The 17272-nt window shown below is 39.2% G+C and overlaps 1 protein-coding gene across 1 annotated transcript in view; it reads left to right on the top strand.

Moving 5' to 3' along the window:
• The first annotated feature begins 3848 nt into the window (after positions 1 to 3848).
• luzp2 (leucine zipper protein 2) overlaps positions 3849 to 17272 on the top strand; it is a 712019-nt gene continuing 698595 nt past the window's right edge. The window contains exon 1 of the mRNA XM_034184813.1: positions 3849 to 4104. Within this exon, the coding sequence (XP_034040704.1) occupies positions 4043 to 4104 (62 nt within the window). The 5' untranslated portion in view covers positions 3849 to 4042. The remainder of the gene's footprint in view (positions 4105 to 17272) is intronic.

The raw sequence follows: 17272 nt of genomic DNA on the forward strand, positions 1-17272 counted from the left end.
TCAATATGAATGATAAATATAAAAATACTATAAAATATTGAAATAAAAGTATAGAATAAAATCTCAGTATTGTATGTATGTGCATAGTATTTTCCATTCAACTGGCCCTACATGGTCATATATATATATATATATATATATATATATATATATATATATATATATATAGACACACACACAAAACAAATTAACTAAAGAAGCAAGAAATATGAAATTATCTTCCTGAGTGGCAAAATCTCATTAGCATTTGTTTCATGATTCTACTGACAAAGTGGTTTGAAAAAACAAAACAAAAGCAAAAACAAAAAAAACAAAAGCAAAAAACATCTGGTGGTGTCATCCTGCCAATTATTTTGACAATCCTCAACTAATGATGTTACAAATAGCGGACAGAGAATTCTCCTGATTTTCTGCTGTACTTTAACTGCAGAGTAGGTAACACACTGGAATAGGACTTGGGTTGCTAATATATAGGCCTATGTTAAATTTCAGCATGTGATACCTGTCTGTGTGTTTGAACGCTTCATCTGCATTGTCCCAGTTCTGCTCAGTTGTAAATGGGTAATAGTGAGCAAGCATGTAGGCAACAGTGATAAGGACAAAAACTCCCTTAGGCATTTGAATCTGGTCTGCTTGAGGTTTTTCCTCAGATCGTGCATCCTGCTTAGGCCAGGACTAACAATAACAAGAATCAGGTGAACAAATACAAAGAACTGTCAAACATGGAAACAAAAGAGAAAAACCAAAGTCTCAGAGAAGGAGTCCAGCTGGCAAAGAAGCATGGGTGACATGCTTCCATTCATGGAATGCTGGCCAGGATGTGGCCAGGTGTAGACTCCTTCGGGTGTTAAGCCAGACTTTCCTGGTCTCGGATTGACAATTAATAGGGTCCCTTCATTTCATTTCCAGAGTGGCGTGATAAGTAATTTTTTCCAGCCTTGAGGGATGAGACACCTCTCCCAGATTGAAAAAAATGGTGTTTGCAACATCAGGAGAACAACACTTCCACCTGCTTGGATATGTTCAGCTCCAGTACTGCAGATCCTTGGAGTTTTCTTTGCTTCAGCTGTTTCACTGCCTTTGCAGTCTCAACAACATTTGGTAGTTCAAAGTTGATTAGAGAATCAACCGACCAGAACCCTGGCAATGCAGATGCCCAACATCCCAGCAGAAGAATCAGTCTTATATAATTGCTCAAAGTAGCTGGTCCAGTGTAACAATAAAGCAGAGGCATCACAGAATTTGCTGTGAAACATCTACTCTGAGGGTCATCACAAATCGCTTTATAATTTGTTCCACAAAGTAAGGATGAAAAAAGTGAAATTATTGGAAATAAATTTGACATTTTGGTATTTTGAAGATTATTTGATCATTGTATAAAAACAGTGTGACTGCGGGGGTAATAATGAAATGCTGCAGTGTTGATTGGCCACTAGGGCTAGCCCCTACCACTGAACCTCCACTAGTTAAGGTCAGTTTTCAGTGCAGCACTGAAACATGTTTGTGCCAACTCAACAGATGTGAAGAAATGGTTGCATACGTCACCGCTCCTTCCATTTAAACCAAAGTTGCTCACAGCCCTCAGGTATTAAGCAGATGCAAGTGAAAGTCTTTCTGTTATGGAAATAAATCTTCAGGTGAAAAGTACTACAAAATGCTGACAGTGTATATAATGTGATTATAGCTAACATAACACTGCCTTATTTGAAGGCTGTTCACTGCTCAGTGTGCATTAATAGAATGCTTAGGATGGTTAAGTCCATATTGAGATCCAATGCTTGCATAACCTGGTCTCACGGCAAGTTGTGATTCAGCAGCATGAATATACATTAATCTATTGGTTCATGATATTGTGATGAAAAATGCCTCATTTTTGTCACAGCAGCATGAATTCATTCTAATTCATTCCATGATGGCTGCATAAAATTAAAAGTGAAGCGGGGGTTGTGGTGGTTATGGTTAGGGTGGGAGGAAGGAGTAGGATTAGGTTATGGTTAAGGTTAGGGTTGGGGGTAGGATTAGGGTTAGTAATAGTGAGTTAAAAAAACTCACAAAAAATTTGACTCATTTCATGAAGGGAGGACGAAAAAAGTGAGACTGGGCTGTGCTTGCAACACTGTCAACAGTAAGGTAAAAAACTGTTCATTTTAATGTTGTAGTGCACTCTGCGTTGAAATAAGTAAAACTTGGATAAACTTGAATAAATTTAGGTGGAAAATGTTAGTAATATTTTAGTTTCTCTCACAGTGTATTTATAATTTAAGGTTTCAATCATATTGTAAATACACTTTGAGGAAAACTAATAAATGTTAGTGTAGCAGAATCACAGCAATTTTTAAGGTTTGTCCAAGTTTCAGTTTTGGTGCAAATTATTATTTTTTTTTTTTTCTTTTAAGGTTGGGGTGTGCGATTGTAATGTGTTTTGTAACAAAGCAATGGTTCTTATACATGTTAAATATGTATTATCAGTAGTCCATGTTTTCATTTCAAACTATGTTGAGACTTTCTGACTATTGTGTTCTTCAATACAGCAAAATTTACTGTGCATGGAGTCTGGGCTGAGTTACTGTATCTTTGGTCAACAACAAACACTTTCTGCTGTGAGATGAATTTTGTGTCTTAGCATACCTCAGTTTTAGCCCAACATGCTGACGAGGTCTTGAGGAAGTGTGTGTAAAAACCATAATTCCCAACAGGTGGATACTAGCAATATACATTGTGTTGCGGGTAGCACTGAAGGTTAGGGTTGTAAATGATGCTTTACAGCAGGCTTATAAAAAATAAAATTCAAGATTTCAAGACTTTTACTTTGTCCAAATGTATATGTTATCCATCATAATCATGAGACACCAAGTTAAGACTAGCAGTTAAAATATTTTCCATTAGCCTTTCTTGTATTTTTCCTCAGGGTTGCTACAGCAAAACCAGAATGTCTAATTTACCTCAGAGGCCCGTTCTGATGAAAGTCCAGATGTATGAGAAGAATTGCAGCAGAGGTGGCCTCAAACTGGGAATCTTACAATTGGGGGTGCCTGTGCAAAACACAGAGTTTTCAAAAAAATCAAAGAAATCACTAATTATGTCCAATGAATGTAATGACGCTTAGGCTGCATGTGGGAGCTTGGAGGTGCTATGACATGTTAGAGATGCACAGTGCACGATGGGAAAAGGATGACGCCAGGGAGGTCATCAGTACTGAAAAACTCAGGCAAATACTTTGGCGTGAGAAAACTAGCTTTGTCGTGTAACTGTTGGTCATAACATTTTTGTTGTTTTCCGTGCAGATGGTGATCCTGAGTGGTGGCAGCATGATGAGCTACAGATTCACAGTGCATCATGGGAAGAGGACAATGGCAGAGTGGTCAATGTGAAATCAAAGTGTATGTGAAAACGGCATGAATCAACATTTTTTGCCAAGACAGTGTTTTTCCCTAACAAGGGGCAAACAGCAAACGGGACAGCGGTCAGCAGAGCAGAATGGATGTTATAATATAAATTGAGCTGGTATTGACATTTTCTTTAAAGAAAAAAAAAAACAATGTACCAAGATTAGAAAACAGAAATCTCAGCTCCCCCTGCCCCACGTCCACCCCAGTGTTTTAGCTTTCCAAGATTTTACTCCTTGATATAATGCCATAATTGTAAGTGACTTTACAATAAATGAATAAAAATCCCTCCCTGGCAGAAACCAGCTCCCATGAAGAAAGACTGAGATGGATGGATTGTTTTGGGAACACAGATCCTCTCCCCGATTATAGCAGCATGGCATCACGTCAGTCCCACATCTCCCGCTCTTTGTCTCAGCCCCACCCACTGCTCTCCATTAGCGAGTCGGTCCGTGTCCCAGTGTTATTTAAAGCCGGAGATCCTCCTCTCACTTGTCGAGCCCACTGTGTTGCGTCTGTCTGCCTCGTCGTTTGTGTGTCTTTGTGCGGCAGAGTGCGCTAAAAACGCAGGCAGGCAGTGGGAGAGCTGTAGAGCGCGGGGAGAAAGGCAAGGAGAACAGTATCCGAAGCAGGAGAGGGGACTCACAAACACAGCTATGAGGTTCATCCGAGCCGTCTGTTTATTGCTGCTCTGTCCGGCTTTGAGCCTCAACACCAGGTGAGTCATTAAGAATTCATTTTCTTTGATTTAATTTTCTTTTTGCATGCCTTTTTCACTCCGACAGACACTCTCAAACAAAAGGGGGTATTGGCTTATTGCACGCATCGGTGAGCTTGGATCACTAATGTGAAGGTCTGCTCAGTCCCGTCAAAATCTGAAGCCTTAAATCGTCCTGGCACAAGCTCCCTGTGTCCTAATCATGTTGGTTTATCACAGGAAAAGGACGGAAGAGATTATCTGTTCAAGTAGGCTGAGAGACAGTTGTCCTTTTGTGGTCTAATGCGATGGCCCCTGAACACTGGTGACATTGCTTTTTTCAGGAGTTTGGCTGGCTGCTGATCTGCTGGGGAGCAAGTTGAAGTCGAAGCAACTGAGGAGAGAGAGAGAGAGAAAAAAAAAACAAAGCTACTTGTGTTGCAGTGTCTTGGGAAAAAAAGGAGCAGGAAGACTGAAGGGCAGAGAGACAGAATGTGTGGTGATGGGGACTTTTAGTGATTAATTAAATCACTGATAGAATCATCTTTCTTCGCTACCAGTGCCTGACACCACCGCCTTAATGGGAGCTGTGAGAGGAAATTCATGGCTTTGACGGTGCTATGGAGACATTATACGCAGGAAAGCATACATTATGAAAACTTGCCATTTTCTTCCCACTGCCTAAAACATGCAGTTTTCATCTTTTCCTGGTGAATAAGTTAGATGCAAAGGGAGAAAAGATGCCTTTGAACTCAGTAGTTGAGTGTCGATGTACATAGTTTAATGGTGGGATGCCAAACACTTGCATGGGTGCTGTGCAAATTACTTTTTTCCTTTTACCCCCTGCATTTAGAGATGGCAGATTCACAGAGACAGAAGTCAAGGTTATTGCCAGCGTGCAACATTTGTCAATACTATCGGGATACTTTTTTATGAGTCATATAGGTAGAAACGATTCATATTTCCTTGCATTTTGGTCAGCACATTCAGGACTTCCAGAAATAAATTTGGTAACATAAAAGCAACAGATGTGGAAACAGTGGCTGTTTTGTCACCTGTCTTTTGTGGCTATTTAATTCTAGTCTTGTGAAACAAGATATTGCTTTTGATTAAAATATAGTTTGTCAGATTTTTTTCTGTGTGCTTAAATGCTGTTATTTCTAATTTTATGGAACTAGATATTGATTTTCATTCAATTTATTTTGTTCATAGGTTTTTCTTGGTTAAGTACTTGCAGCAGCCTTCTTAGTGTTGTTATTTTGGGTTATAATAATTAAAGAGGGAATCATCACAGTGCTTATATGGAGGTTAGCCATATTGTATAGTGCATCTTTGGACGGGGTGTCATCAAGAGTAATTACGAGAAGACTAAGACCTAATTAGTGCTTTATTTCATTGTTTGTTCCCAAGCCGATGTGGGGGAGGGGGGTGATTTTGCAAAGCCAAATGTTTTTTTGTTTTTTTTTCTGACTCACTAAGATCTTAACCATGGGGTACTGAACCTTGCTGAGTTATATATACAGTGAGGAAATAAGTATTTGAACACCCTGCGATTTTGCAAGTTCTCCCACTTAGAAATCATGGAGGGGTCTGAAATTTTCATCTTAGGTGCATGCCCACTGTGAGAGACATAATCTAAAAAAAAAAAAAATCCGGAAATCACAATGTATGATTTTTTAAATAATTTATTTGGATGTTACTGCTGCAAATAAGTATTTGAACACCTACCAACCAGCAAGAATTCTGGCTCACACAGACCTGTTAATTTTTCTTTAAGAAGCCCTCTTATTCTGCACTCTTTACCTGTATTAATTGCACCTGTTTGAACTTGTTACCTGTATAAAAGACACCTGTTCACACACTCAATCAATCACACTCCAACCTGTCCACCATAGCCAAGACCAAAGAGCTGTCTAAGGACACCAGGGACAAAACTGTAGACCTGCACAAGACTGGGATGGACTACAGGACAACAGGCAAGCAGCTTGGTAGAAGACAACAACTGTTATGATTATTTATTAGAAAGTGGAAGAAACACAAGATGGCTGTCAATCTCTCTCGGTCTGGGATTCCATGCAAGATCTCACTTTGTGGGGTAAGGATGATCCTGAGAAAGCTCAGAACTAACCGGAGACCTGGTCAATGACCTGAAGAGAGCTGGGACCACAGTCACAGTGATTACATTAGTAACACATGATGCTGTCATGTTTTAAAACCCTGCAGGGCAGCAAGGTCCCCCTGCTCAAGCCAGCACATGTCCAAGCCCGTTTGAAGTTCACCAGTGACCATCTGGATGATCCAGAGGAGGCATGGGTGAAGGTCATGTGGTCAGATGAGACCAAAATAGAGCTTTTTGGAATCAACTCCACTTACCATGTTTAGAGGATGAGAACAACCCCAAGAAAACCATCCCAACCGTGAAGCATGGCGGTGGAAACATCATACTCTGGGGATGCTCTTCTGCAAAGGGGACAGGACGACTGCACTGTATTGAAGGGTGGATGGATGGGGTTATGTATTGTGAGATTTTGGCAAACAACCACCTTCCCTCAGTAAGAGCATTGAAGATGGGTCATGACTGGGTCTTCCAGCATGACAATGACCCCAAACACACAGCCAGGGCAACTAAGGAGGGGCTCCATAAGAAGCATTTGAAGGTCCTCGAGTGGCCTGGCCAGTCTCCAGACCTGAACTCAATAGTGGAAGAACTTGCAAAATCGCAGGGTGTTCAAATACTTATTTTCCTCACTGTATATATATATATATATATATATATATATATATATATATATATATATATATATATATATCAGTCAAGCTCTGAAAGCAATGAAATGATTATTTTATATAACATGGCGCCAAGCAGGACAAAGCAGGACACATTGGCACAAGTGTCAAGATGTCAAGATGCCTTTAGTTTATTCATTGAGAGTGCCAGTTTGCACCTCATTGTCACAAATTCCAGTGAGTGAGGCACTTTTGTTTGAGATATATTGCAAAATGTACAGCAAATGGGCTTTTCAATATTAATTTCAAAACTCCACCATATCCACAATCCCAGTCACATCAGGATCAAACTTTGTCAGACGATAGTGAGTGCCAGTCTGCACCTCACTTTCAAATGTGAGAGTGATTGGGGCATGTTTGATTAAGATATAATGTAAAATCTACATTAAATGGGTTTTCAAAGTTAAATTTAAATGGCCACAAAATCTGTAATCTGGATCAGATCTGTATCAAACTTTGTCAGTCGATAAAGGATACCATCCTACATAAAGCTCTCACATATGATATAAATTTGATCTTTTTAAGAGTTATGAATTTTTGAAAATGTATTCAATGTTAAAGATAGGTATTTTCCAAGATTCTTCCTGACTTTGCTCTTTGATGTATGACCTTGAAAATTGAATCCGTTCTTGCCTATCAGGCTATGAATCTTCGTAAAAAATCTCAGAACGATATATGAAAAATTGTGGGCTCCAGGCTGTTGACAAACAAACAAACAGGGGTGACAACATAACCTCCTCCTACTTTGTTGGTGGAAATAAAAAAAGGCACTGAGACCTCTACGCCTCATTTGACAGTTTTTTAAAGTTCTAATTCATTGATCCCTGATCTGCATTTCATTGATAGGACAGTATACATAGACAGGAAACAGAAAAATAGATAGAAACAACACATGTGCAAAGTCTTGGGATTGAAATCAGGAATGTTGCAGAGCACAAAATCAACAACAATGTACAATTCCATAGATATGCTAATCAAAAATGACTTCATGCAAGAATCTGTGCAGTGGTTTGAACTGACTGGCAGGATCTGCAGTCTCAGTTTGTGGTTGATCAAATGTGAAATTCGATGTAGACGGTCCCATACAGATGTTATCTGCCCCGCTTTGCCAAACGAGATCTAATTTAGATAAAAACCAGACATACAAAAGTTGTTAATTAATGTTTAAATGCATTCCAAAATGGCAACCCTAACCAATGATATTTTCAAATCTGTTCAAATCAGCATGCTTAGAAGTACTTGAATGGTGGAGAAGAGTGTGACACTAATGTTAATACACTTTACTGTATGAATTATGGGGGGGTGTATACATTTCAATCCCGTTTACAAAGCCCAAAATTCACAAAATCTTACTGGGTTTTAGATTGTTCACTACACAAGGAAAACAACAGTACCAATGTGAAACAGTGCAGCAGTTACAGAGAGATATCATGGAAATATGACACAATAGGAATAGCAGTGTTTTCTTTATAGACATATATGATGTCTGTTGAAGCTGTTTTTTTCTGACAAGACATATTGTAGCATTTTCTTGTTGAAGGCATGTGTGTTGTTGCATGTCATGTTTGTTAATGCATAAAATGAATGGGGGAGGGGGAGCTTGCTTTTGACCCTGTTTGTTTGAAATAAGTTTAAAAATCCTCCAATGGGTATGTTTTGTGATTTTAATGAAAAGGCATTCACTGTGGCAGCTGAATGTTACATTCCTCCTTTCAAGCATCTGCCATCACTACAGGCAACTGAGGATGCATTCAAGTGAAAATCATCAGTTTACAGGCGAAAGTCAGTGATCCATAACACTGGTTGTACGCTCCATTATGGCTCCGTTCTCCTGCAGTGATTATTGTGCATTATGCTTCCAGTTAGATGGGACAAATTTCCTATTTTTTGTTCGTCCGTTGCCTTGCTTTGAGTTAGTCGTTCTAACATCTTGTTCAGTATTTATTTATTTATGTACTGTTTCCTGCATGAGTACATTGAGGAGTGATGTTTATAAGGTTTGGTTCTTCTGCTGTAATTGGGCTTTGGTGAAGCCATCACAGAATTTGACTAAATTGGATTTGGATGGAATGCAGTTGGGAAAAAAAAAGCAACACAAGACACTTTTGTTCTTTAAATGTACTTCATTTCAAAGTTTTTTTTGTTGTTTTTAACATGGTAGTCAAGAACTACAAGTCAGATTGATTAAAGCACAGCACATCATGTTTTTGTCATTATGATGGAGGTCTGACCACACAGGAATGATCATTTGTGACATGCTCCTTTGTTTTGTGTGTGTGTGTGTGTGTGTGTGTGTGTGTGTGTGTGTGTGTGTGTGTGTGTGTGTGTGTGTGTGTGTGTGTGTGTGTGTGTGAGTGCGTGTCAGAGGAAATCGACTGAAAGGTGAATGTTCAGCATGAAGATAAATTCTGACTTGAGCTGTCTCAACTCCTCATTGCTCTGCCTCACTTTGCTTCCACTGTCATCATATCAGTGCTGTGTGACAATCTATTTCATGACAACTTAGATGGCACTCAGGGAGTGGATACGTCTGTCATTCCTGGGTAATCACGTACATTTCCCAGAGAGGGACAATAAAATTTATCTTATCTTATCTTATCTTATCGTATTTGTATTGAGAGTAACTGTTTGGAATTCATAACCCAAATGTATGCAATGTTCAATCATGATTCAGATCTTCCTAAAATTGTACTCTTCTGTCTGCTTTCCTTCCGCTTTCTTCCATTTACCATCAGTGTGTATCAATAATAATGATCTCACTATAATGATGTAGAGTATGTGGCAATCCCTCCCACCCCCCAAATAAAAAAATTGTATATAAAAAGACAATTCCTTCTTTGAGGAACTGCAAAAATACATGGAAAATATAAACAACCAACAAACACAGTAACCAACACACACACACATAAATGTAATTGATTGAAAAGTGAAAGAAACCATTGCTTTGAAAGAAACTTTTAAAAAGTGCTCAGTCAACAGTTACATTTAAATGTGGTTTTCCTTCATGCATCAATCCATAGAGAAGTACATCAGTCTGCTTAAAACACCAAACTGTAACCAACATACACACACATGCACACACACAGCTGTATCTGATTGGGATTTGCTGAGGTCTGAATGCATGAGGCTAGAATCTGGCTAACTTTGGGATCATGACGTCAAACCTCCTCACTATGTTCGCGCGCTGAGTGAGTCTTCTCGCTGGGCCAGCTTTGGCCACGGGTTTAGTGCAGGTGCAACATCGGGACAACAAACAACCTGTTTCTCCATGGCACCTTCTCACCAAGAAAATCCACCAAGTGCTCTCTGAAGTACCAGACAAAAACATACACACAGCCACACTGTCTTTTCTTCAGTCTTGACTAAATGAACAGCTGCACTGCATATTGCTGCATCAGAACTCTTCTCTCGACACTCATGCTGAATTCACACCCTACACTGCACTGGAGCTTTGACCGAACAGAAGTCCACACTCAACAATCAGACAACCACAGGGTATGAATGTATGAGTAATGTAAAATGGGGCTATTCTACAGAGTGCCTTTCCTTCCTGTTTCATCCCAAATTGCAAATAGGGGTGCATTTTTAAGCATCACAGTAACTTCTTTATCCATCTTTTATCAATCTTGAACAAACTTGGTATACATAGTAGTTACGGCCATCATCGGCACCAGTTTAAAATTGGGTTCAAAATTACATCCACATTCACCAAATTGGCGTCATTATGCCGTCACGTCTGGGTGTTTGTAGCCTTAGCAGCTTCAATCATTTTCAAACATCTTTAAACGTGGTAGTCAAAGTGAGTACAGCTCAATACCTGTTTGACTCTGCACCATTGGGGTAAAAATTTGAAGCAGAAGCAATGTTTGTTGTGGTTCTGGCTGAGAATGCCATCCGGCGATGCCATATTTTTGTTTTCACAGGGGTTGCCAGGTGTGCACTTTATAACCCATCCACTTGCCAGATCTACGCTTTATATGCCAGCTGAATAGGAGCCAAGCTGAAGCGAGCCATTTCATCTCATTTTTGCACTTTTTCTGGATCATGGGGATCATAATAGAATGGTGCCCTGTGGTATAGGGGTGTAACAAACAGTAAACAACCACCGGGAGAGCTCGCCATCTGATGTCTGTTCAAAGTTTTCAGTGTGACAAAACGTTACAGGGGACTCGCCGTACATCAGCAGACAGAGATCACATTTACCAAATGAAATAAGAAAAAACATCAACATTTCATATTCACACGTAACATGAGACACATAAGACTGATGATCAAATAGTTATTGACAAAAATCAGCCATTTCTCAACATTTCACAGGCTAAGGAGTTTGACACCCAACTCCAATGACAAATGGTATGGTGAGTATTGCAGCTCTACACGTAAAATTGACAGGTTTCAGCATCATGTCATGGATGTTATCAAGGCAGTTATCTAAGTGCTGATGAAATCTGGACCTATCAGGACTTTAACTGCCCATGTATCAAGCTGGCTCATCCTGGAGACTCACTGCTCTGTTTTGGATTTCTTTCCTTGAAAGAAATGTTGAATGTTTAAATTCTTTTTATAGTACAATGATGACAAGATGCAGGGCAGAATCTATTCTGACACATTACCTTAAATTTAAGATATTGCATATTAAAAAGAAAGTTTGGGTTAGTCAGTCTAAATTCCACTTCTGCTCTGACTGAACTAGCAGTCAGCATACAATAATGGGTTGGCAACTGCAGTAGTGTGTGCTACCCAAGGCCACACCCTAGAGCCACCCACGGGTCCACTTTTAGATTCTGCTGAACACCAAATTACTGTTTTCTTTGTTTTGATATCATGGATCATTCCACCAATTTCAGTTAAGATTTTCTGAAATGAAAAACTCAATTATTGCCTCATCCACCTGAGAGCAGAGATAATAAAAATGGACTACACTTTCATTTGAGAGGAGATCAAATCACTGTACAATTATGTATCACATTCAAAATACACATCAGGAGCAATATGGGGTTCATGAATGCTTCAAAATGTTAACAAAACTAGCTGAGAATTTAACCACCAACCCTTTGATCTGAGTTGATGGTGATCCAATTCTGTCTCCACTGTTCATTTCTTCCATTTCTACAGCTTAATTAGCATTGCAAAGCTAGTCTGTGAATGTTCTCAGTTGTCCAGGTAAGAACTAAAAGTTGACATTTGGATGCCTTGTTGGTCTTTGAGGGGTTTTTACTTGAAGGTTCATAAGTTAAACATCTTGATGATGACCAACAAGAGGTCTAATTGCAAGAGAGCAAATATTTCCATATTCCAGTGACAGATTTTACCTTCATCTCAGTCAGTGGTGTTCTCACCTTATGACATTACACAGGTCTAATGGGGATTTAAAGCATTATTCTGAGTGTCATCCTCTCAGAGTTGGAAGTATGCACTCTGAGTGCTCTTTATGGATTTTGTGTGATTGCATTAAATTGTTTAGCCTTGGGTTGATGGAATACTAGTAAGTGTATGTATAATTAATTGTTGGATATTTCACAGAGTTAGGAAATGTGCTATATTGGTGTCCCTGCTTTTGTTTTGCTTGGTAAATGGGAAATGGACTGCATTTATATAGCTCAAAGACACTCAAAGCGCTTTACAAATAATGCCTCACACCACCCTCACCCTCACACCGATGTGAGGGTGGTGCCGTACAAGGTGCTCACTACACACCGGGAGCAATAGGGAATTAAAGACCTTGCCCAACGGCCCTTAGTGATTTTCCAGTCAGGTGGGGATTTGAACCAAGGATGTTCTGGTCTCAAGCCCAATGCCTTAACCACTAGACCATCACCTCCCCATGGTTTGAGAGTCCTTCAGGTGCTCTTTGGCAAACTCCAGGCAGCAGTGATGCCAGTAACATGTTACTTAGGAAAGCATTACTCTAATCTGACCGCATTTTCACTAATGGATAATCTAACACGTTAATCTTTACAAATCAGTAATCAGATTAAAGTTACTTATCCAAGTCACTGTGCATTACTATTATTTTGTATTTTTATACAGTATAAATCGGGGGTGCCCAACACCTCAATTGCAGAGATAGTAGTGTGGGTTGATCGCAAAGCATTAAAATTGTCCCGTTGGCAGGAGGAGGTCAGGGGTTCTGCTGAACTGCCCACTTAGTGTTCATCTGCTGTTTTGTTCAGCAGCTCAGAGTTGAAAAAAACAGTTCTCATCTCTCAAAGCACAGTCATGGCAGCAAACCTGTACTGAGCTTTGTAAAGACATTTTTACACTTGTTTTTCTTTAAAACTGCCACTCTGTGAGTGTCCTCGCTGAAAACATCTGAAGACCCGCAGAGCATTAACACCAAAAGCTTAGGCTTTTTCCCCTCACCTAAAGCGCCTAAAGTCTCTTTCTAAGGACGACAGGATGTACAAAACATTGATAAAACTTATTCCTGGTCAAACAGCAAACCAGGGGCAAATCCAGAGAGAGTTGGGGGGCTCCCCTCAACATGCCTAAAATGTCTATTTTTGAAGACAGTTTTTCATGCTACAGCTATACTTATAATAACAGTAAGTTCAACAACTAAAATGTTAAGAAAGAATGTAAATGTTAGAAAGAATGGTTACTTTTATAAACAATGTAGATTATAAATTGTAAGTTTTACCATTACAGTGATGTCAATAGTTAAATATGAGATCAATAATGGCTCTTTATTTTTATAAAACAAGTATAAAATAAAGTCAGCCTTTCACTGAAGTCAAGAAAGGCTGACTATGCTGTAAAAAAAATCTGTTGTTTTTATGGAAAAATTCTGACAACTGTGGTTTTGAGGGGAATTCTGTAAAAAAATTCAATATGTAAATGGTTTTACATAAAATATATAAATTTTACAGTTTAAACCTGTTGTAATTTACATAAATAAATAAACTGTAATTTTAATGACCTTTTCCTGTTGAATTTGCATGGCCATGCTTTTATTAAAACTTTTTTCTGTAATATTTATGCATATCATAATTCCCTTTGGCTGCTCCCTTGTTTTCACTTGGGGTCGCCTGCATATTGGTTTGGCACAGGCTTTACACCTGATGACCTTCCTGATGCAACACCACATTACAACCCCAACTCCAATGAAGTTGGGGCGTTGTGTAAAATGTAAATAAAAACAGAATACAATGATCTTCATTGTCTTTTGAGCCATCGGTCATTGTAGTCACTGGACTCTATATATGTGCATTGCTGCAACATTTCTTTCTCTGGATGTATGTCAATTTGCTGTGCTCTTATTAGATTGTCCAAATGGTAAATGGCAAATGGACTGCATTTATTTAGCGCTTTTCCATTTGCATCAGACGCTCAAAGCATTTTAAAATAATGCCTTACATTCACCCCAAAGCCCCCCCGATGTCCAAACCCAATCCCCCCCCTCCCCCCCACAGAGTCTTGTCTGCTTGAGGTTTCTTCCTATAATAATAATAACAACATTAATAAAAAATAATAATAACAATGATAATAATGCATGCCCAACAGAGTATTTCCTTACCACTGGTGGATATGGTTAGACCTTACTCCTGTCATGTGTTGGGGTGCCTTGTTTTGTGATTTGGTGCTGAGTAAATAATTAGAATTTTCTTGGCAAAGGTGACATGCTCATTAACGCAGATTGTAACATTTATGAACAAAGGTTGAGGAGAATAAGCCTTTTGTGTGCAAAGAATAAGCCTGGAATCTTTGACTGTAATGCATGGAAATGAAAACAACAGAAGTATTACGTTTATCTTTTTGAGGAGTACAGAAGATGGTATCCTTGAACCCGCTTTTGAGATCAGGACAATGCCAAGGACAAACATATTACAATTACAATAGAGTACCACAATTACAGAAAACCAAACACTGTTCCAAATACAACATGAATGTCTGTTTTGGGATTAAACAACTAACCCTTCTGTTAATGGACAAAATCTGTCAGTCAACTGGTTTGAGTGAGCTTGACCAACATGAGGGCTTCATTAGCAGAGATCGTTGCTCTGCTCCTCTGCTGTCACCAATGCAATTCTGATGAGGATCAGCAGACATGTTGATGGATGGATAGATAAAAAATAAAACAAAGTGGCCTCAGTGGGGTGATGTGTTCATAAAAACAGACAACTATGTCCTCTTACCATGTACATGTGTGGAAGCAAAAACTGCAGCAGTAATTTAAAATTAGAAGAAAAAAAAGGACAAAAAAAAAAAAAACAGCTGTCAGACAGTATTACAGTCACAGGAGCAGGACAGAACACCCACTACAGAAATGGATGCATGTAGTGGATGAGAAATCATGGAGACATCTGTGCTCTGAAGTGTGACAGAACAGCTGCATCACTAAGAACACCCCACTGCAGATACCATCAATGTCAGATACCAATGTCAGGTATTTAAAAATGATATCAAAGAATGTGAGTGGTGTAAAGTACATCACTCAGGCGTGCCAAAGATTGTTTTTTTCTTTTCTTTACCCTGTTCACCATGTGTCATTGATGCACAGGCAGATCACTAGCCCCCATTTAACTATAATTGAATGATTAATTTTGAGAATGAGATGGGAATATTTTTAAGGCTCAGGGCACTGTCATTCCGTGGATTCACATAGCAAATTTTATGCAGTTCCTGTAAGCGACATGAGTGGAGGTGGAAGCTTCTTGCAGTCAGTCACTGTTGATGTTTTTTTTTTTTTTTTCTTGGGGTGAGAGAGATCCATTCACTGCCTCACCATTCACACCATGCAGGGTGACATCTGCTTTGCATCGAGTTGATCAGGTTATTGATTGTGGCCCGTGGAACACTGGTCCCCTCATGATCAATACCTGTGTGAAGTTATTGGATATTGGCAGGAAATGAAATGGAACACACTGCTGCAACATGAGATGATGGCGGTGGTTGAATGGCACAAAAATAGACCTTGGGAACACCACAGTATCTCTGTGCAATCCAAATACCACCAGTACAATTCACCTGTGTTTCTTTTCCATAGCTTGTGCATGCTTACATCATCACCCACCACCAGGGGCATGTCAACAGTTTGATTATCCTTCAGAAAGACTGACACAGGCTTTCAATGACTTGACCATCAGAAATGTGTTTGTGGTGAAAGAACTAAATTAGCGGAGATTTTAATTTATGTCAGCATAGTGGAGGAGTACAAGCACCTAATTTGGCATGATGATTCCCAAGGTGATACTTACAAAATCTGGTGAAGTGGTCACTTGAAAATCCCAGATGATGACTATTTTTCAAGATGGCCACCAAAATGACCTACCAAAAATTACTTTTTGCATTGAAAAGCACAATAACAATGGATCTGTTTTACAGCACCAGTGCATGGCACGGTAGTTTATTGGTTAGGGCCCACTAGAACATGAATGTGGAACAATCTCCTGGCACACATTCGGCAGTCGGATACTGTGGAGACTTTTAAGTCACATTTAAAGACTCATTTGTTTTCCCTGTTTTATCATTAGTGTTATGATGTGTTTTTATTCTTGTATTCTTTTATGGTCGTCTTTTTATTGTGTTTTAAATTTTTAATTCAGGTTTTTTTTATGTTGTGTGAAGCGCCTTGAGACGATTTCATCAATTGGTGCTACATAAATTAATAAATTTGATTTGATTTGAATGCTGTACAAATCATGCAAACTGGAAAAACGAACACAATTCGAGATGCATTTGCATGGAACAGATATCCGCACGGCCATGTACGAACATCCAGAATGTGATATAAAGTCGGCTTGAATGACTCATGCAATTTGGAGTGCAGCAGCATCCAAATCTAGGTCGACTACCCAATGTGCAAGTTGAATGCGGATATAAACCTTCCCCCATGAAAAAATAACAAGACAATAAAAGAAAAGTTAAGGAATAAAAACAACACAACATGAAACCCCACAAAGCCAGCACTCGAGCTCTGGGTGGAAAGCGGGGGTAAGGGGAGCATGGCAGGCCGAGTGCTGTGGTCTGCTCTTTTGAAGACCTGCCATGACACACTGCTGGATGTGGCACGCGCAATATGTTAACCCCTTAATGCTCAAATTTATATAGCTGTATATAAAAAAATGTTTTGTGTGTGTTTTTGCCTTTAAGTAGATGGTAAATAATGTTGAGATTATTAATTTCACTTTTGCACAAAAACTAGATAGTAATATTGGGTATTCTGGTAATGACTTTATGTTATAATGTTATAATAATAATGATGGTATGTTGCAAATTTGCGACAACGGGCATACAGGTCAATTTGGTAAGTTGCATATTTGAGTCAGAGATTGTAGCATATATGCGACGATGGGCGTTAAGGGGTTAAAGATATTAAAGACTGATCTTAACCCACCTGTGGCATTGAGCAGAGATGCTGAACAGCTTTATGGCACAGGCAGGATTACGGCACAGGCAGGGT

Source organism: Thalassophryne amazonica, chromosome 2 (genome assembly GCF_902500255.1).
Source record: "Thalassophryne amazonica chromosome 2, fThaAma1.1, whole genome shotgun sequence".
In the NCBI taxonomy this organism is placed as follows: domain Eukaryota; kingdom Metazoa; phylum Chordata; class Actinopteri; order Batrachoidiformes; family Batrachoididae; genus Thalassophryne; species Thalassophryne amazonica.